Source organism: Dipteris shenzhenensis, chromosome 18 (assembly GCF_047967505.1).
Source record: "Dipteris shenzhenensis isolate YYH24624 ecotype China chromosome 18, Dip_SZ_1.0, whole genome shotgun sequence".
Lineage (NCBI taxonomy): Eukaryota > Viridiplantae > Streptophyta > Polypodiopsida > Gleicheniales > Dipteridaceae > Dipteris > Dipteris shenzhenensis.
The window spans coordinates 19,297,080-19,318,110 of record NC_141613.1 but is presented as its reverse complement, the minus strand read 5'-3'; the positions used below and the strand labels follow the sequence as shown (position 1 = coordinate 19,318,110).

Sequence of the window (21,031 nt, the reverse complement as noted above, 5' to 3'; positions counted from 1 at the left end):
TGGGTTGAACAATTTCCCTTGGGCATAAAAGACTATGCCAATCTTTTGAATGCAATGGCAACAACTTAGATTTTTGAAATTTTACATGAAGAGCAGCAGCTAAACTGTATAAAGATAATGCATGCATCAAGCAAGAGAGATCTTGCACTGTATTTTGAGGTGTAAAAAAGGAGTCATCTGCATAAGCTTGGGCAATCAAAGCACTGCTTCCTTGAATATCCAAGCCATGAAGCATGCTAGTTGTTACCAGATGATCCATGTATTGAAGCATGGGATGCATGGCTATGGCATATAAAAGTGTACTAAGCGGACAGCCCTGACGAGCTGAACAACGGAGTTCAAGCTCCAGAGATATCTCGAAAGAGTATGCAAGCGGCTTTGCTGTCACTGTAAAGCTAATAAATGATATGTTGCAATTTTTGTCCAAAATCCAATGCCTGCACACACACACACACGAACACATGCATGCACACATGTGTGTGTGTGTGTGTGTGTGTGTGTGTGTGTGTGTGTGTGTGTGTGTGTGTGTGTGTGTGTGTGTGTGTGTGTGTGTGTGTGTGTGTGTGTGTGTGTGTGTGTGTGTGTGTGTGTGTGTGTGTGTGTGTGTGTGTGTGTGTGTGTATGTATGTATGTGTGTGTGTGTGTGTGTATATGTGTGTGTGTGTGTGTGTGTGTGTGTGTGTGTGTGTGTGTGTACACACACAACCCCCCTCTCCTTCTCTAACCATTCTTGATAAGAGATGAAGTAAAAAACAGACCAGTCCCTCCATTCTTGGAACAAATAATAACAGAAGATGTAAAAACATTAATGCTACTCCAAAAACCTTTGATAGCATATATATATATATATATATATATATATATAACCCCCTAGATCACCTTTGATGGACAGATCATTATGTCAGCACCTTCAAATACTTAGGGGTTGATATCCCGACAGATCACAGATGGTGGCAATGTATACATAGAAGGATGGACACTAGTTGGGGGAAGTACTACCAGCTTGAGAATGATTGCAGGCACACCGACACTAGGAACTGGAAAATTCAAAATGTATTGTTTGATGCATATGTAGTGCAGACAGTATTATATGGAGTGGAAGTATGGGGAGGCAGCATTTCAGCCTCTACATGGAATGATATTGAGAAAATGCAAAAAGCTTTCTTAAGGAGACACCTTGGTGTCAAACCCACTACTCCATACTCAATGCTTCTGTTGGAAACGGGAAGGAGACCGATTGAATTTCATGCATTGATCAGAGTTGTGCGATACCTAATAGAGGTGCAGCAAATGCAACCTGATAGGCTGCCTCATAAAGCATGGAATGCCAGCACAAAGCTTCAAAAGAACTACAAAGGTAAGGTCATCTGCACAGGATGGGCAACCGACATAAGAAAATGGTTCAGCAGATGGAAAGTGGAAGCATATTTGACCATGCCGCCTAAAAAGGTCAAGATGCAAGAGTTTCAATTGTCTTTACTGAGCACTTTGCGGAATCACTGGTTGATAAGTGAAAAGAGGGTAAAGCTGGAATATTACCAAGACAACATAAATCCCACATGTTGGTCTACATACATGTCCATAGAGACTTGTGCTCAATCTAATATTAGCACACCTATCCCCCTTCTATATCGCAGAAACATCACCAGGTTCCGTACCAGATCTCATACATTTGCCATTGAGTAGGGAGCTTGGATACACCAGCCTAGACATGCTAGAGTCTGTACCCTTTGTGACATGCAGACAGTTGAGACAGAGGCACATGTAGCTCTACAGTGCCCTCGATATGCACATATCATGGAGGACTACCAGCAGATTCTGGGGGACTCCGCTCAGTTCACATCAGTTCTCTTCACTGCCTCTCCGGCAGCACTGGGATCTTTTGTCACTCGTCTTTTTACCTATCGTCAGGAACTCATAGACTCTTGACCCCTCTCCTTGAGGAGACTCTTTTTACATTGTATCGAGACGGGTCCCATGGGTCGTTTTTTGGCCCCCCGAGGACGCTAATAAATTCTACTTCTACTTCTACTTCTCTCTTCGCAGTATCCGTAGATAGGCGAGCCCCCGTCGCCCAACATACATGACCATATCATTCACATTGGTCTAGATCAATTGGTTTTCTCATGTGGAAAGCAAATGAATCCATCTAAAGAAGGTTGCTTTCCTAGCGAGCTAACTACCTCATGGGATCCCCTACCTTTGTTTGACACATCATTGACTTCTCCATCTACCTACCATCACAACAGGAGCTAACCAAACTTATCTTTAGTATATCCATCCCCCACCACACAACACCGTCCACACACATTGAGCACACACCATATATCATAACATCCACTTTGATCATAGCCTCTCCCCTACGTACTCTACACATCTTTCCATCTTAGAAATCTTGAGGACATTCTGCTCCTAGAGGATCTAGCCACTTTGATCACCCACTCCATTCATGAGGCTGCCTTGCACACTCACACCCCACTCATTCCACTCACCCACTTGACTCACTACTCTGCAATAGCTGATACGAAGACGTGTAATGCCTTGCACCGTCAACTTAGATTCATGACTAAGCATCATCTTTCGAATGAGGTGGAGATGATACACAAGTATTGTCATCTAGTCTATTGGAAGAAGCAAGCTTTCATTTGCTAAGGACTTCTATCGAAAGTTTCTCAAGAGACATGCCCCCTCTCCTCTCACCAACACGTCCATGGCAACCATGCACAGAGTAATTCACCTCGGACGGACTACCAATGGAGATCGTTGCATCCTACGCATAATTGGGAGTTCTTTTCTTTGCCCTGATTTCACAATGAGACTAGCGATGCAAGCTCGATTGAGGACGGGATGGGCACACTTGCTAGGCTTGGGTAGTAGTGCTTCACCTCATTTCTAGGATCCTTGAACCAAGTCTCTTCTTTAACTCCATCGTTTGCCTAGCGGGCATGTATGGCAATCCTTGCTGGGGGGCTTGATCTATCAAATGTAGATAGGGCTTGAGTTGAGAGGCTCCACGTTCTCATATTGGTACGGATGATCCGCAATAGGCCATCAATTTCACACCGACTCATTTTGATTGAGTTTGGGATCCCCCCACTTTAGCTTGACGTAACATTTTAGGTGATCAAATACGAGTCACATATGTTCACCAAGTCAGGGATTATGGTTCGTTGACCTCACGCCGATGCTGGCAAAATGGCTTGCCCTAACCACATCCATTGATCAGAGGTGTTGGTATGCCCGTACATGCAAATGGTTTATTGATTGACGTCAATAGGTTTCATGCCACTTGCAGCCCCGACCACTACCAAAGGATCTCCTTTCTGAGACCCTCTTCTCCATTCTCAGCTGCCCAGTGGACTTGGTTCTTAGAAAGGACCACCACAATGATGCCACATCATAGTTCCCATCCTCTCCATGGGCTCATACACTTTGAACTAGTGTTTGTGTATATGTTTGTATTTGTCTTGGGTGCAGATGCCCACTTAGAGGCTCCACCCATTCAGCTCATTGTATTTGGTTTTTCAGTCTCATATACCCTTCCATCTTTGGAAGACTTTGATAAACTCTCTCTCTCTCTCTCTCACGATCAACTTCTTATCCAGAAGCTCTGTCTTCTCTTCCATGAACTTCAAGCTGGCCCCAGCCACATAGCATTATTCCCCTTCCATTGCTGTAACATCTGATTTTGGGTTACTGCCAGTGGTCTTCCCTCTCTGTTATTTTCCCCAATGCTGTCCTCTTTGGAATGAGCCCTTCAACTTATCTGTGCTCCTTCATCATATACTCTTTTTGATTTACACAGAACTTCCAGGCCAGCTAAGGGTGCTTTATATACTCTTGATCATTTTTCACCAAAAAATTTGGCACGTTAGAAAAGGTAAGGATGGGGAGCTTTGAGACCCATACTAAAACCCCAATGCTAGTAAACCCTTTCACAAATTTATTGGAGTGAGCATGATCGCATTTTGTATCCTTTTTTGAATTTTGGCGCAGCCACTATTTGTGCTATACAAACAGGCTTCAGACTATATATGCAAGTAGGCAAGGACGACTTGTAAGTTGTAACTGAAAAGGTGTGGGTTGTTTTAAAAAACCAATGAATAAGTTGTGCTTTTCCTTTCAATGATCTGAGCAATCTAAATAAATGAAATTAAGGCAGAGGCGAGAAAAGGGGGAAAAGGAGGGGGGAGGGGGGAAGATCGTGAATGATAAAATCATCAATTCTTCCTTATTACTGACATGTGTACATTTCTCTACAATGCCTTCCAACAAAATTTTCCCTTCACCCAATTTTATTGCTCCCCATTACCAAAGCTATTAAGAGGACAATTATAAGAGTCAAACTACTTCATATCAGTACTTGCTAGATAGGACAGAAGGGATGTCAGTTGATTCTCCCACTACAGCTTACAGGCTATGCTCATCTCTCACAGGTACGAAGTTTCTGCTGAAGTACTTGCACTTGCCAAGGCTGATGTTCCAAGCATATTTTACATGTGAGGCTGGAAACCATGCACTATAGTCAAATCCCAAGTAGGAGTTAATTCAGATCTGAATGTCACTTTCCTCTTTGGCTGACACTTGGCTTGTGATTTTCTCTTTTTGTATCTCCATGCATTTCTTGAAGGACACATGCAGGTACCCTTTGCAAGCTAGTCCTGATGATGCCACCTTCACACTGTAGATATTTTCACAGAGTGACAAAGTATAGTTATTCCAGATCTGGAGATTTAACCAGATTGATAACGAAATACCCATCTTTGAACTTTCAACCTAAAAACAAAGAAGCACAAAGGGTGCCACGTAACCTACAATCAGAAAATGTGAGAGGCTCCTATTCGAAAAAGGCACCCCCTGTATTACATACTCTGAATTCACATTTGATAACTAATAGCATAAACAATGCAGAGAAAAAAATTTATTTATTGCCACACGCAATATAGCTCCTAGTTCTTTTTCATGAAGAACCACAGTTTAGTGACTCTGAGATTTTCCATAGCAGTTTACCTGTCAGTTTAGATCCGTTCTTCAAGGCCATATCTTCCAAGGGTTACTACGGTGGACTCTAAGGCACTAAGAAAGAAACACACAGACAGATCAGTCAGAAAAATATTTTTTTAAATACTTGAATAACAAGATTAAGTACAACAAAAATAGAAATTTGTTCTTGTAGTACTAATGACCACCAAATTAAAAATCTTCTTACCTTCCTGCCCGTAGAATCATGTAACTGCCTGGAATGGTCAGGTCAACAACTGTGGAACCTGCTCTTGTAGCAGGAAGTTCACCAGCATCAAATATAAAGGCACAATGCGACCACAGCTGTTGAAACTCCTGTATGCAGATTGTACTGGGTTGGCCACTAAGGTTTGCACTGGTAAGAGCCAACCCTCCCCCAAATGCTTCAGCTACCTGCCGAATGAAAGCACTATCTGGAATACGAATCCCAATGCTAGGCAGACCAGGGTTTAGACACTTATCTAGCAGACTATGCTCACCTGTCCATACCAGAGTTTCTTGCAGATCAGACCTTTACACGCACATAAGTATATGTAGACATACATATACCTTCGTTGGACTCAAACATATGTAATCTTACAATTTGAATTTTTGCAAGGCAAAGGTACAAAGAAAGACCAAAGAGAAAGCAAGCCACAAACCTTGCTCAATCCGTTTAGGCAAGCAATTTCATAAGCATCTGAGCCAGAAAACACTTTTGCTACTTTATAACAAGTAGCTTTCAAACCTATTTCAAGCCTGACAACAAGTATGCTCAAACTTACTATCACCTCTCTTTCAGCGACTCATCATCAACTTTAGCGTAAAAACCCGCTCTTACTTTTAAAATGCATATAAGCATTAACTCTATCTCTATAATGCTAGAACCTAGTATTTAGCTCATTATATCAAGGACAGTCGAACTGTTTTAATATCAACCAAAAAAGAAGGAATTCATAGGTAACAATGGTGCTATCTTTAATTCTATTCTTGGAAAAACGAAAACATCCAAGACATTAGACACATAGCACTCCAAAGAAGTACACTCTCATTTGTAATAATAATTTCTGCAACGTGAAATGGGGATAGGACACCAACCACGCTGCAATACTGCTGTTACAGGTCCTGGAAACAAGTCATTTAGGAGACCTTTAGGCAGATATGATGTAACACTGTACTTTCCTAGATCCTCCAAATGTGCCAGACAAAGCGCTAGGGGATTCACACTGCTTCTCCCTTTGATGGCATAAATCTTTTCAACTGCTTCTCCTGCACTGAAAGAGGAATGATCGGATCAAAAAGCAACATTTTTATTATTTTTTATTTTTAAAAAATCATGTGGCTTTTTGGTGCCCAAAAAATCACATTACTGTTTTTATAAATATCAAAATTTGAAATGCCACATGGCAATTTTCAGCATCATACTTTGCTATGTCTGACGTGTCAACCCATCACACAACAACGTGTCCTTTGAAGTGTGTCAAGCCGTCTCTCATTCACATGTTGGTCAAAGAGAAAAGCACGTGACATATGCTATGTTATCATTTTGGATATTGAAATGCCACGTGGCAAAAAAACCCACGTCGCATTTTATTTGTTTAAAGGTCACGTGGCTTTCTTTTTTATGACATTGGTTTGGCTGCCAAAAAGGCCAAGTCTCCGGAAAAAAAAAGAACCTCTCAGCTTAGTCTAGCTTTTTTTGCTGCCTCTACCTTAACGCCCATAGCCTCTACTTATCCCCTTCTCCCCCGCCAGCATACATGTTCTCTCTCCGCACCCCTCGCTGCCTCCCTGGAAGTCATGCATACGCACCTCCTCAAGTCAACTAAAACTATGACCACTTAATTTAATAGCCTAGCAGCTTTACTATTGTAATTAATATTAATATTAATATCAACATCGTGTGTGTATGTGTGTTTCTTTTTGACAGCCACAGCCATTTGGGGGATTGAAGAGATGTTCAACGGTCAGAGTTCTTGACCCAACAATCTTTTTCCACAGATTAAGGGCCCAAATCCCCCCCCCCCCACCACAAATTAAGAGCCTGAATTTTCTACCCGGAATTGTATTTTCACTCAGGACGATACACGAATGAAGTCTATAAACAAAACTAATAAAATCGTTTTTAATTATTTCAACACTCTTGGTTCTCTCCCTTTCCTCTCCTCTCTTGGTAGTTGCTCTCCCTCCCTCTCCCTTCTGTTCTCCCCTTTCCTTTCTAAACTACTTCGTCCCTCCGTGTCTCTTCTCTTTTATCTTGTTAGTTGATGGCCTCCACTTGTCTTGGTCCTATCTCAAGCTACTTGCTCGAGTAACAATTTATCTCTCTCAGTTGCTCTTCTCCATTGTCCCTATTTGCATCATGGCCACCATTATAATGTTGTGCTCCCAAATTGGATCAGCTTTAATTGTCATTCTATAATATGGAAAAAGCCGTCGTGAGCAAGTTATACTTCAAAAATTAGTAGGAGCAGAAGCAAATTCACTACATTCGTGGTGGTATAAGGTAGTGGGTCAAATTGACGCTCGACGGAGGTAACTCCATACTGTGATGTGAAGGCAGGGTTCTTACATTCTTAAAGAGAGTATCCTTGCAATATGAGGCAATGTCCATGCGCTTTGAGAATGATCTGCTGCATTCAAGCACATTCTACACATTCGTTACTCTCTATTCTCCCTTTCTTCTTTAAGTAGATCATTTCAATGATTTTTATGATACATTGGTGCATGTGTCTGAAAGTGCTTAGTCTACATAATGCAAGCCATCACGAAATGAAGAGGATGCATATGAGAGCATGTGTCTGAAATTTCTTAGTCTACACAATGCAAGCCATCACGCAATGAAGAGGATGCATATGGGCATATGGGACCCCGTCTCCAGAAAAGCAAGCATGTGCTTCAAAGGAGACCCCTAATTTCAAGGCTTATTGCCAACTTCTCATATTATGCAATAGATGCCTATAGTAAGGATGTGAGGGTCACTCATTTCAAGCTCAACACCATGAGATTCCAATCTGCAAGAACCAGTGATATAGGTGCCTTTGGTGCTAATGACGAGCAAGGCCAAGAGTCCTTCAAGTCACAACCCTCGAGCAAAGACCCATATTCAATGGGCATGCCCATGGATACAATGACTCCTGATAAGTATTTTGTTGGCCAAGTGTTCAATACACAAAAGAGACGTTCCATCCACGATGGACATTGGACACAATACAAAATAAAAAATATACAGTGTGCCACCCCCTATCAGCAGAGTATTGGCTAGATGTGGACCCTTGAAGACACAAAATGCTGTTCTCATACATCTGTGGCACTTCCAAAACACTTGGTCTACCTGCTCCCTATGAGCTTATGTGGGCCTCGTCGTCGTGCCCCACAAACACAGCTTCAAGCTGGTCCTCCCGGACAGCCACCACAAGCACTGTTCTCCTACCTCTGGCACACTTACAAAACACTTGGTCTGCATGCTCCCTATGCGCTCATGCGGGCCTCTGACCTCGAATCTTAACCACCTTGCTACTCCGAAATGCAGCCAACGGTGAGGCATGATCTCCCCCTTTGATCTGCCTTCTTTGCTGCCCTGATAGACAGCCAAGGATGAAGATTCTTCTGAGCTCTTTGTCTGCAGCACTCAGCCTCCTCCTTTGCTGCTCCAAGTCCCCCCTGGATGAAGGCTCAAGTATGGCTGAACTGCTGCTCCCATCTGCTCCTAAAATGGATGATGAATGAGCCCAAGAGGGATCTCTTTTATAGAGCCAAAGGGGCCCTGAAATAACTGACCAAAGGTCTGTGGGTTCAGACCCACCTGCCCCCTATTGGCTGCCCTGATTGTCCCACCTTGCCACGCAGCAGTCTATCAATGGCCCCCAGGCCCTGTCCAGCCCCAGTCAGGGTCTTTTCCAGGTCCAATCCTGGCCATAACCCTGCTCCAGCCAGTTGCCTACTACCTCCAGGTACTCCGCCATCTTTCTGGCCCTGCCACAGCCCTGGATCCACTGCTCCAGCTCCATACTAACACTTGCAGACATCCGTACAGCAGGCACACAGCATCTGTACATTTTCTGCTTGCTCCTGGGCTGCTGACCTCAGGTTCCAGCCAGAGAACCTGCACAGATCTGCTCCGTCCTGTTCCTACCAGCCACATGGCAGTTCCGTACCACTCTATCTCCGTGGGAGATCCCAACTGCCAGGTACTTTGTTATTTGTGCTGCCCACATGGTAGCCCATGTGCTGCCCATGTGGCAGCCCTATTTCTTGTTTGTCCTGGGTAAGTTTGCTGCCCACAGGACAGCCAATGTGCTACCCATGTGGCAGCCCCATCCTACCCTGGTCCACCTCCCCCATGCTCTTCTCATATGGTGGCTCACAACTAGGAAGTTGACCATCTAATTTCCAACAGGCCCAAGTAGGGCCAATGTCATGTGCATGGATTGTATCTGACATGTGCTTAGGCGCACAGGACGAGCTTTGATAGCTTGGGGAGGCCTAGGGGCTAGGTAGGCGATTGTTGGGTTGCAAGGGCAATGGACGAGTTAGGGTTCCAGCTATTAGCGGCACTGGGCCAGAGCCTATATAAGGGGCCCAAGGGTTCAATGTTTCACGCAAGTCAGAGCAGGTCTAGCTCTTCCTTGCTGTCTGGATCCTCGATTGTGTTGCGGACGCGCACCTACTTTCTAGAGTAGCCCCAATTCCCAAAGTAGTCTTGAGGCCCTATGCGCCTTCTGGTGGTATGGGACGCAAGGAGGTTGTGGTATGTAGAGAAGAAATCAAAATAGATAATATCAATAGCCTCTATGAATGAGTTGGGAGAGTCCCAATTCATAGAAAATGAATTCAGGACATCTAAAAAACAAGAGGTAATTAGTGCACCTATTACTAGGCTGGAGGCAGACTTTGTATGGGAAAAGAAGAAGATAGACTAAGCTAACAGTAAATACTCAATTCAATTATGAGCAGGAAGACGTGGATCTGCAATCATTTGCAGCACAGACACTCTCAGAATTGGTAGACAAAATTTGTGATATTTCAAAACAAAGGAAGCAGGGAGGAATAGTGGGAACACAGGGAAGGCTGGAAAGAGATGCAAATGATGGGCTAGTTCCTTTGAAAATAGAAATGAAAATCGAACAACTTGAGCTGCAGAAACATGTTGAGCACCCAAAATTTCACCCACATTGATCTTTTCAAGATCACTCAATATTGTCTTCTTTCAAAATCATTACTGGTTGGATGTAGATGTTGGTGCCAGCAGCCCAGTCTGTGGCTCCATGGGGATGCTTGGATTCTACGGGTCATAGACCCGTGAGCATCACGATTGGGTGGTGAGCATGCCTGCGCCTCTCTTTGTGGTTCTATGATCGGATGTTTGTGCTTGTGTGCAGGTACGGATTTCCAAGAGCAATGGTGGTCGTGTCAGTTGGTATCAGAGCCAACCCTGGATGGAAAATTTCTAGAAGTAATTTCGATTCCTGTTTGGATCTTCCAGGTAAGTGCGAATTTCGTTTTTGCACTACTTGGCTAGAAACTGCACTGCTTTCGTCAGCAAGTAAGGAAGGAGTGATCTCCATGTGTAGGAAGATGCGTCCTGGTTGGTTTGATGCTAGTTAGGGAGTGAATAGTTAGTTTGTTGGAGAGGAAGGGACCTAGTTAAGGCAAGAGAAGCGATGGATTTTGGGGGCGATTTAGATGATGCTTTTTGGGTTGGTGATGCGATTTGTGAAGGAGAAGAGTAGCAGGGTGGAGCTTCCTGATTGGAAAGCCCAAAGGGACCTTCTATTGTAAGGCCCTACCTTCAGAGAAGGCTAGAAATCCGTCAGGATGAGTTGAGATGTCAAAAAGCACCCTAGGGGAGTATGTCATGTGCATGGATTGTATCTGATGTGTGTTTAGGCGCATAGGACTAGCTTTGATACCATGGGGAGGCTAGGGGCTAAGCAGGTGATTCTCAGGTTGGGTTGTAAGGGCAAAGGACGAGTTAGGGTTCCAGCTACATAAAGGGCCCAGGGGTTCAGTTTTCATTCATGCAAGTCAGAGCATGTCTAGCTCTTCCTTGCTAGCTGGCCTGGATCTTGAAGCGTGTTGCACTTTCTAGCGTATCCCAGATTCCCAGTGCAGTCCTAAGGCCTTATGGGCACCTTCTGGTGGTACGGGACACGAGGAGGTTGTGGACTGGTTGGATGTAGATGTTTGTGCCAGCAGCCCAGCCTGTGGCTCAGGGGGATGCTCGGATTCTACGGGTCCTAGACCCGGTTGCAATGCATGCAAGAAAAAACAGTTCAGAGAGGCACACAGTTCAGCAGCCATGAGTACTTGTGTGAAACTCATTCAAAGGGCGTAACAGTACAGCAAGGATGTTGAAGACTATATACCTAGATGAATCCAGGAACATTCCCAAACTCATCCTCTAAAAAGACAACATAGTGCAGTTTCAATCTCATGATAGTCACTCACAAGGTTGAAAACCATAAACTCCATCATGCATAGCAGGGACTAGCTACTATGACATCCCCACTGACGTCATCAGCGCCCGACGGTGGGTGTAGACCAGTAGTATAAAAATATGCTCTCACACATACAAATCCACACATACTTGAGCACCCATTTATACAAAGTCTTCATACTGAGTTTCTGTCGGCACTCGGAGGTGAAGGGCAGACTCAGCCATGACGAAGGCTAGCACTAAAGGAGAAGGCTAATCAAAAGGTAGTCCAAAATCTCTTCATTAAAGCTACAACTGCTTGTGAAGTCTATAAACGTTTTCATTTTATTCTCTCCCCAACGAGGATGTTGAAGAGTATCTTGTGAGCTCCTCCCAAAGCCACTGAAACCCTCATCAAGAGGCACGCAGGAAAAGGATAGCACAAGAGATTTGATAGCATCTGGAGGACAGAGGCACCAGTAGAGGAACACCCTGCTGTCCATGTGGTGTAGGTTGTAAGGCCTCTTTTATACTGAGATTTTGGTCTTGTTTGCGGACATATGTATACATGCTTTGGTTACATATCTCACTACCTATTTTCAGATCTGTGCTTGAGTTTATTTCATGCTTGTGTGCATACATTGGATAGGTTCTAGATCAGTGTGACATCTCGATGCTGTTATATCTTCCGCTGTTTATATCGCTTGGGCTTGGCTTAGTAAGCAAGACCCATTAAAATTAATCTCTAGCAGCACAATGGCTCGGGGTGAAAGTTAAATGTAGAATTCTGCTCAGCAGATTAAGGATCCGGGCAGTGTGGCTTTTTAAAGCCTCCCTCAAATGGCCAAGACATTATATGTGGGTGCCACTGTAGATGATTTTCTCATCTTTAATGCCATGGTGCTTTCCTTTATCTTTCTTGCTAAATGCTCATTCCACTGTAACATTATATCTTTCGTAGAGGGTTTGAGAGGAATGTGAGATTGCATTGAATTTCTGAATCCCTTTCCATGCATGTTGCTTGATACTTCTCAAGGCTGCCCACAATAGGAATGCCTAGTCTTCCAAATTATTGAGCCACATGCTAGATTGTGAGGGAGAGAGTAGGGAGTAGGGAGTGACTCACTGTAGACACACACTTGTGGGGATAATCACAATGAGTGAGTGGTACCTCCCCAAATACACACTTTTATATTATGGATAAGGTAGTAACCCTTAAGTACAGCTAAGTACAAATGTGTACTTAGCGTACTTAAGTGTCCTACACTAAAGTACAACATAAAGTACTATTTACATAGGGTGGCCAGTGCCTTTACCCCAACAACCTCCCACTTAAAGGCAGTGTGCCCTCTAGGAGAGAAAGAATATTGGCCTCAACCAATACCCATAAGAGATCTACAGTGTGCAAACCTCTCTGCAGCTAACCCTTTGGTTAACAGATCTGCCGGATTGTCATCTGTATGCACCTTAACAAGCTGAATTTGCTTGTTTTCAAGCACCTCCCTGATGAAGTGATATTTCACATCTATGTGCTTCGTCTTTGCATGAAAGACAGGATTACGTGCCAACTGTATGGCACTCTGACTGTCACAATGCAACAATGGAATCTCCAATGGATAACCCAAATCTGCCACTAACCGAGATAGCCATATAGCCTCCTTGCATGCCTCAGTGGCTGCAATATATTCAGCTTCTGTGGTAGACAATGCAACGCATTGCTGCATTCTAGATACCCACGACACTGCACCTCCAGTGAAAGTGAAAACGTATCCGGTAGTAGACTTCCGGTTATCAGGGTGACCGGCATAATCAGAGTCTGTATAACCTTGCACTTTTGCATCTTGACTGCCGAAACATATACACAAATCTTGTGTACCCTTCAGGTATCTCATGATACCTTTCACTGCATTCCAATGCTTCTTGCCAGGTTTAGCCATGTATCTGCTAACCACTCCCACTGCAAACGCAATATCGGGCCTGGTTGCAACCATAGCATACATGAGACTGCCACATGCTGATGCATACGGAATCTTTGACATCTCAGCTTTTTCAGCATCTGTCTGAGGGCTGCTGTCCAAAGCACTGATTTTCACATAAGGAGGCAATGGAGTACCAATACTCTTCCCCCCCTCCATGTGAAATCTCTGCAAAACCTTGCCAATATATTCCTTCTGAGACAAGTATAGCAACCGCTTTTCCCTATCCCGAAGTATCCGCATACCCAATATATGGTTGGCATCACCAAGATCTTTCATATCAAAGGTCTGGTGCAATCTCTTTTTCAAGGCATTCATCTCATTATGAGATTTTCCAGCAATTAACATGTCATCCACATACAAAATGAGGATAAGTAAACTGCCATCTGAAGCTTTCTTGGTATACAAGCAGTGATCAATGTCACTTCTCCTGTAACCCTGGGTTCGCATGAATGTATCAAACTTATGATACCATTCCCTGGGTGCCTGCTTTAGACCATAAAGACTTTTCTTTAGTTTGCATACAAGCTTCTCTTTGCCCTTCACTGTAAAACCCTCTGGCTACTGCATAAAAATTTCCTCATGTAAATCACCATGAAGAAATGCTGTCTTGACATCCATTTGGACCAAGTCCATATCTGCATGTGCAACCAATGCTAATACAGTTCCGAGTGTTGTCATCTTAACAACAGGAGAGAATATCTCGTCAAAGTCAACACCATATTCCTGCTTGAACCCCTTGGCAACCAGTCTGGCTTTATGCCTTGGCTTTTCACCAGGTGTGACCTTAAGTCGATAAACCCATTTGCATGGCAGTACCTTCTTACCAGTAGGCAAGGATACCAATTCCCAAGTGCCATTCTTGTGAAGGCTGTCCATTTCAGCCTTCATAGCAAGATCCCATTGAACCTTGTCTGCCCTCTGCCTAGCCTCTCTGTAGCATGAAGGCTCTCCACAATCAGTGAGCATCAAATAATCAATGCCTGGAACAAATCTTTCTGGCTGCCGCGTCGGTCTAGTTGACCTTCTAACCCAATGACCATCGTCTTGAGCTGGCTGTCCAGCCTGTTCATCACCCAGATAAGGTGGCTGTCCCATGTCTCCTGGCTGCATTTGCATGTCACGAAGATCACCTAACTGTGCTTCATCCATTGGGATGTCTTCTGCCATACCTGGCTGTCCATTAGGACCTGCTGCAGCATCATTTAATGGCCGGTTATGCTGCTGTTGTGGCTGATTTACAGCCTGTCTGTGTTGCCCATGATGCCTGTCATCATCAATAGTTACTTTTAAAGGTCCCTGCTGTACAACAGGTTCTTTGAACATGATGGTTTCATCAAACACGACATCATTGCTGCGTATAAGCTTTCTGTTCTTGGGATCCCAAATCCTGTAGCCCATCTCACCTTTGTCACCGTAACCTAGGAATATGCATTTAAGAGACTTTGGATCCAGTTTAGTTCTGTCCTCCCTGCGTACATGCACATACGCGACACAACCAAAGACCCATAGGTGTTTGTAAGACGGAGGCTTACCCGTCCATGCCTGTTCAGGCACACCACCACATAGTCTCTTGTTTGGTGACCTATTAATAAGGTGCACAGCTGTCTTTACAGCTTCAGCCCAAAATGTGTGGGGCAGTGCAGCATGTGACAACATGGATCTGACTTTCTCTTGAATGGTCCTGAACATTTTTTCAGCTGTACCATTCTGTGGAGGATCATATGGTGCAGACAACACCCTTTGAATACCCTTTGCCTCACAGAATTCTTGAAATTCTTTGGACAAATACTCTCCACCATTGTCAGATCGTAAGGCTTTCAGTTTTTTGCCTGTCTCATTTTCGACCAGTGCAACAAACTTAGTGAAAGCCTTGAACGTATCACTCTTCTTTCTGAGAGTGTAAACCCACACTTTGCGGGTGGCGTCATCTATGAATGACAGTATGTACTTTGAACCTCCTAAAGAGAGTGTAGGCATCTCACACACATCTGTATGTACTAGCTCCAAGAGCTGTAATTTCTGATCTGACCTTCTCTTATGAGGTATTTGTACTTGACGACCGTAGAGACAAAATTCACATTTCTTTAAATCTGAAAATTTTAGACTCGGCAAGTAACCAAAATGAGCCAATTGCTCCATTCCCTTAATACTCATATGGCCAAGCCGGCTATGCCACAATGAAATCTTTGGCAGCTCGGTGGCATTTACATCAGAATGTGGACAATGTCCACCATGAAGTGAATACAAAGTATCAACCTTAGGACCTTTGGCAATAGCCATTGCCCCTTTGCTGATTTTCCATTTCTGATTACCAAAGGTGGTATGATAACCATCGTCATCCAACAACCCTGTGGAAATCAAGTTTTTCTTCACCTCAGGAACATGCCTGACCCCTTTGAGCATTAACTGCTGGCCATTTTCAAGAACAAGCCTGACATCACCTATGCCAATGATAGAACATGCATGGTTATCACCAAGAAAGACAACTCCCTTTTGCCCTCCTGCATATCTGACAAACAGATTTCTGTAGGATGTCACATGAAAGGAAGCACCTGAATCTATAATCCAGGAAAACATATCTGATCCATCACCAGCATGAAGTGTATGAGCCTCCAGTGAAGAGGTGAAACATATCTCACGTCCACTGTCACTGTCACTAACATAAGTAACATTCAGCTCCTCTTTTTCTTTGCCCTTAGACTTGCCTTGAGCCTTGCCTTCTTTGGCTCTCTGGTCATTCTTCTTTTGAAAACACTTTTTCTCAATATGTCCCTTCTTGCCGCAATAGTTGCATACAAGATCACTCTTAGAGCGGGACTTGCTCCTCTCTCTTTCTTTGTCTTTTCCACGTGTTTTGGACCTGCTGCGTGCATTCAAAGCATTTGACTTCCCAATAGCATTGTTCTTTCTGTTCATCTCTTCCTGTAGAAGAGCACTCTCCACATCTGCAAATAACAGCATGGCTTTTGAGTTGCTGGTAGAAGTCCTGAATGTGTCCCATGACTCAGGTAGAGAACATAGGATGAGTGTAGCTTTCAGCTCATCATCGAGCTTCAACCCCTGGTTGATCACCTGGCTGAATATGCTGTTAAACTCAATAATATGAGTGGACATAGCTGTCCCCTCCTTCATTTGAAGACCAACAAGCTTTTTTAGCCAGTAAGCTTTTCCCGTGGCACTTTTCTTGGCATAAGTATCCTCAAGACGTTGCCACATCTTCCACGCAGTAGGTTCATCCCTGATGCCTACAACCAGTGAATCAACAACTGTAAGCATAATGGTCGACCTGGCCAAGCCGTCCATCTTCTCCCACTGCTCATCAGTAACGTTGGGGGGCTTAACACCCTTCTTCTTTATAGGCTTGTACTGGTCCTTCTGCATCAGCACATTGTAGCATTGTGTCCTCCATATGTCGTAATTTTTAGCTCCTTCGAGCTTCTTTATCTGAAACAAGGACGACACGTCGCTACCGGAACTCATAGTAAAGAAAGTAGACTCCCTGTAGGTGTGCAATTAAGCACTAGTCACTCCAAGAAAAAATTCTCCCGCAGCGGAAGTACGATCAAAAGTGAACTTGGTACTGTTTCAGTGGCATAAAACCAACTGAAAGTCTTTCTCCCACTTGCTGCAGAAACAGTGACTTTTTGACAGTCAAATTTGGTCAAACTTGCTGTTTGACAGTCCAGGACTGTCAAGAAACAGTGAATCTCTGATTTGGGATGAAAATCTCTGATTTTAGACCTCCATATGCTCCAGAAACTTCCCCCCCAACTGAATTTACAGTTTGGAAGTAAGGTGGCTCAAAAGCCCTTTGAATGCATGAAGAAAATCAGGGATGTGACCTCCAATTTGAAAAGATTGACCTTTGACCAAACACTGTAAGTCAAATTTGCACTTTCAAAGCATAGTAGTGCTCCACAAGATAGCCTGATGCATGTAGAGTGCTCCCACTTGACAAATTGCCGGTCAGGCTACAAAAGCCCCAAATTTGACTAAAGTCAAACTTGGTCAAAATCGACCAAATCTGTACCAAATGTGATTGTACTTTCAGCAACAAGCTAAAGCATTTGACACAAGCATAATAGCATCAAAAGCCCCTTGTATTGGCAGCACATTCCGTGCATTGACACAGTAAATGGCATCAACTGCTACTGCTCACACAAGGCGTTTGACTGCAAATCCATTGAGTTGCATCCAACAAAGCATACACTGCAAGTATCAAGTACAGATCTGTCCAATGCATACTCTCAGTGCCACCACTGTGTACAATCACTGGCCAAGTGATAAGACCTGTCTCGACACTGTTTACGGCATTTGATAAGCCTCAGTGCGAGTGAAAGCCCTGCCCCAAGTAGAACACCTGGCTCAAATGCCAGTGGCGAAAGACAATGTTTTCCCGTGGAAAACAGATAAACAGAAAAGAAATGTTCCTCGATCTGTGGTACCCTGACTGTTGGCTGTACTTGAAAGTCAAGTACAGCAGTGCTGTACCAGATTTCGAGAGAGAAGGGGGGGGAACTGGAGCTCGACCGCGCCCAGCTGGAGCTCGACGGCACCTTCGCCTTCGCCTCTTGCTGCTTCTGCAGCTTAGCTCGCCCGCGCCCGCGCCTTGCAGCCCTTGCCTGCGCCCTTGCAGCCACGCCTTTGCAGCCCTTGCCTCGCGCCTTGCAGCCCTGGCCTGCGCTGTTGCAGCCGCGCCTTGCGTGCGCCCTTGCAGCCACACCTTTGCAGCCCTTGCCTCGCGCCTTGCAGCCCTGGCCTGCGCCGTTGCAGCCGCGCCTTCGCGATCCGTCCGTATGGTTGTACGGACGACGTACGGCCGTACGGATCGGTCCGTACGGAAGGGGTAGGCTAGGGAGAGGAAGAGGAGGGAGAGAGAGCCCGTTGGCTCTGATACCAGTTGCTAAATTGTGAGGGAGAGAGTAGGGAGTAGGGAGTGACTCACTGTAGACACACACTTGTGGGGATAATCACAATGAGTGAGTGGTACCTCCCCAAGTACACACTTTTATATTATGGATAAGGTAGTAACCCTTAAGTACAGCTAAGTACAAATGTGTACTTAGCGTACTTAAGTGTCCTACACTAAAGTACAACATAAAGTACTATTTACATAGGGTGGCCAGTGCCTTTACCCCAACACCACAAAGCAATGCTTCTGGCAGACCTTCACCTTTATACTTCTTAAACTTCAATGGCTTATCAACAATTTTCACGTGAGCTTTATCTGACGTAGCAGAAGAATTGGATGAGGATAACTTCCTCAAGGATGGAAATGGGCTGCTCCTGAGCTGCACCTAAGAGAGCAAATTGGGTTGCTTCTTATGCGTGCACCTGAAGCTGCAACTGATGGCTTTTCTCAATTCTGTCTCCCAATGCTTTCCAAGGTGCAAGATTTCTTTCCCTTTTAAATGGGTTATGAACGTTGTCCCTGTATACTACTTTGATTCAAACTCAAAAGCCTCTCTTTACCAGGTTCAGCAGCACCTTCGACCGTTCAGCTTAAGCTCACCTCAAGGCACTCACAAGCAAACAAAAATATTCATTGACCTAACCTATAGCTTTGATACAATCTAAAGCAATTGCAATCCAATAGGATTCATCCTCTCTTTTGAGGCAACGGTTGCAATCCAATCATCCGACCGCTCCCTTTCATGGTTATTTCTCTTTCTCCGTATCATGGTTATGCTCTTTCTTTCACTCATGCAAGCAATAGGAGTAAGCATAAGGCCCTTGTGAATTCGAAGCTGCGGCCTTCGCCAGGAAGGTGCATCCTTGGTTCTTGGACTCTACACAATCCAAAATCTGGGGGAAAAAGCTTCCTTATCCGAATACAGCCAACGACGTGGAGATGTAAATCGGCCTCGATAGTGGACAGGCTTGCTTCCCGCTATTCCCAACTTAGTTCAAATTGCTTCCCGTTTATTGAACATTGTTTAATACCTCTTCAAGGTGATTGCTATACCCCTTTAAGCTGATTGCTGTACCCCTTTAAGCTGATTGCTAACCCATGGCATTGGGAAAACGAGATTTGGATAAGGGCACAGTGACGTTTAAAAAGCACAAAGGCATACCAGGCGTCAGCTGCAAAGCCGTAGAGAGTGTCGGTAGGTACGGCGATAACGTGACCCTTCCTTAGAGCAGATACTGCATGCTTCAGATGCTCTGGCGCAGCTGGTAAGACCAGTCCCATATGCGAGCAATCCATAAGGTCACTGCTTACTGCAGCTGCAGGGGAGCGCTGGTCAAGGCCTTCCGAATCCCGACCTTTGACAGCAAAAGCAGCTGTACCCATGTTGGCGGAGGAAGAAAGCCGCAGAAATGTAGCGTTGAGGGTGAAGGTTATGCCTCCTGGAAGAGCCACACGCATGATATCGACTCGAGGGCAAAAATGCTGAGAAATGCCACAGTTCACCAGGGTAGCAAAACCCTGCCAAGAGAGTTTAGCCCTGTATGTGCCAATCCTCAATTCAAGCCCGGACCAAGGGGCTAAAACTTGTGCGTGTGTATTTGCCAGTCCTGAGTTCGGGCAGCTCAGGATTCTATCTTGATCACCCTATATGGAGACGCTACTGGCACTTCCAATTTCAATACAACGCCGATATTAAGTCATGTGAATGCATCATGGTTGGCTACAGTAAAGAGAGCCAAGCATACAGGTTGTATGATCCCATCCATCAAAAAGTCATAATCTATAGAGAGGTAATTTTTTAATGAAGAATCACAATGGAAAATGTAAACTACACCGGAGATGGTCACACCAATTACTTAGGCACCTACAGAAAAGGTTGATGAAGAAGAGCAAGAATTGCCAGAGAATCCTCCAAAGAGCGGCAACTCAAATGGTCTATGAGAGAAATTAGACCACCAACAATATTGGCATATGCTCAGAAAGGCAAAGCAATTCACATTGAAACCACCAATTGTGCTCTTATGACTACCATCATGGCTATAGAAGAGCTAGTGTACTTTGAAGATACACTTGACAAGCCAGAATGGCAAACTGCTATGAATGAATAAATAAATGCTTTGTATAAAAACAAACACTTGGGATTTATGTGACCTTCCACTAGGAAAGAAGGCCATTGCAAACAAATGGGTTTGAAAAGTGAAGTATAATTCAGATGGAAGCATTGAAAGATACAGAGCCCGACTAGTTGCAAAAGGTTTTGCATAATAATACGGTCAAGATTATTATGGGACTTATGCTCCAATAGCCAAGATGGATTCCATAAGATTTTGATATCTCTAGCGACACTCACCAAATGGAATGTGTACCAACTAGATGTCAAAAATGCTTTTCTCAATGGTTACTTAGACGAGGAAGTCTACATGCAGCAACCACCCAGGTATGTTGAGAACTAGGGGAAGAGCATTAGGTTTTCCATCTCAAGAAAAGTCTCGAAGGCTTAAAGAAATCACCTAGAAGTTGGTACAATAGATTCGACATGTATTTTTCTAATCTGGGATACATGAAGTCCAAGGCAGATCATACTCTCTACTACAAGGTTCAAGGGGAAGACATCACTATTGCACTTATATGTAGATGATCTAATTGTGACAGGAAGTAATGAGAGCTTCATCGGCAAGCTAAAATAAGACTTACCTGCAAGTCTAACATGACTTATGCATT

General features: G+C 44.2%; 1 protein-coding gene across 2 annotated transcripts; it reads right to left on the bottom strand.

Moving 5' to 3' along the window:
- Nucleotides 1–4,232: 4,232 nt before the first annotated feature.
- Nucleotides 4,233–19,800, bottom strand: LOC147890911 (uncharacterized). Of its 2 annotated transcripts, none has more exons than XM_087390068.1 (5): nt 19,473–19,800; nt 6,100–6,275; nt 5,210–5,501; nt 5,011–5,076; nt 4,233–4,681 (listed from the first exon to the last, which is right to left on the bottom strand). In XM_087390068.1, the coding sequence occupies exons 1-4, from the start codon at nt 19,766–19,768 to the stop codon at nt 5,019–5,021; spliced, it is 822 nt and encodes a 273-aa protein (XP_087246194.1). In that variant the 5' UTR covers nt 19,769–19,800; the 3' UTR covers nt 4,233–4,681; nt 5,011–5,018. The 2 variants fall into 2 exon arrangements, with proteins under 2 accessions (XP_087246194.1, XP_087246195.1); XM_087390069.1 differs by lacking the exon at nt 4,233–4,681 and adding an exon at nt 4,758–4,776.
- Nucleotides 19,801–21,031: the final 1,231 nt, after the last annotated feature.

Coding starts and splice junctions, on each gene's coding strand:
- LOC147890911 (XM_087390068.1), bottom strand. CDS start 19,768: ATGCGTGTGGCTCTTCCAGGAGGCATAACCTTCACCCTCAACGCTACA. Junction 5,502..6,099: donor AACAGCAGTATTGCAGCGTG/GTTGGTGTCCTA, acceptor TGGTATGGACAG/GTGAGCATAGTCTGCTAGAT. Junction 5,077..5,209: donor ATGATTCTACGGGCAGGAAG/GTAAGAAGATTT, acceptor TTTCTTTCTTAG/TGCCTTAGAGTCCACCGTAG.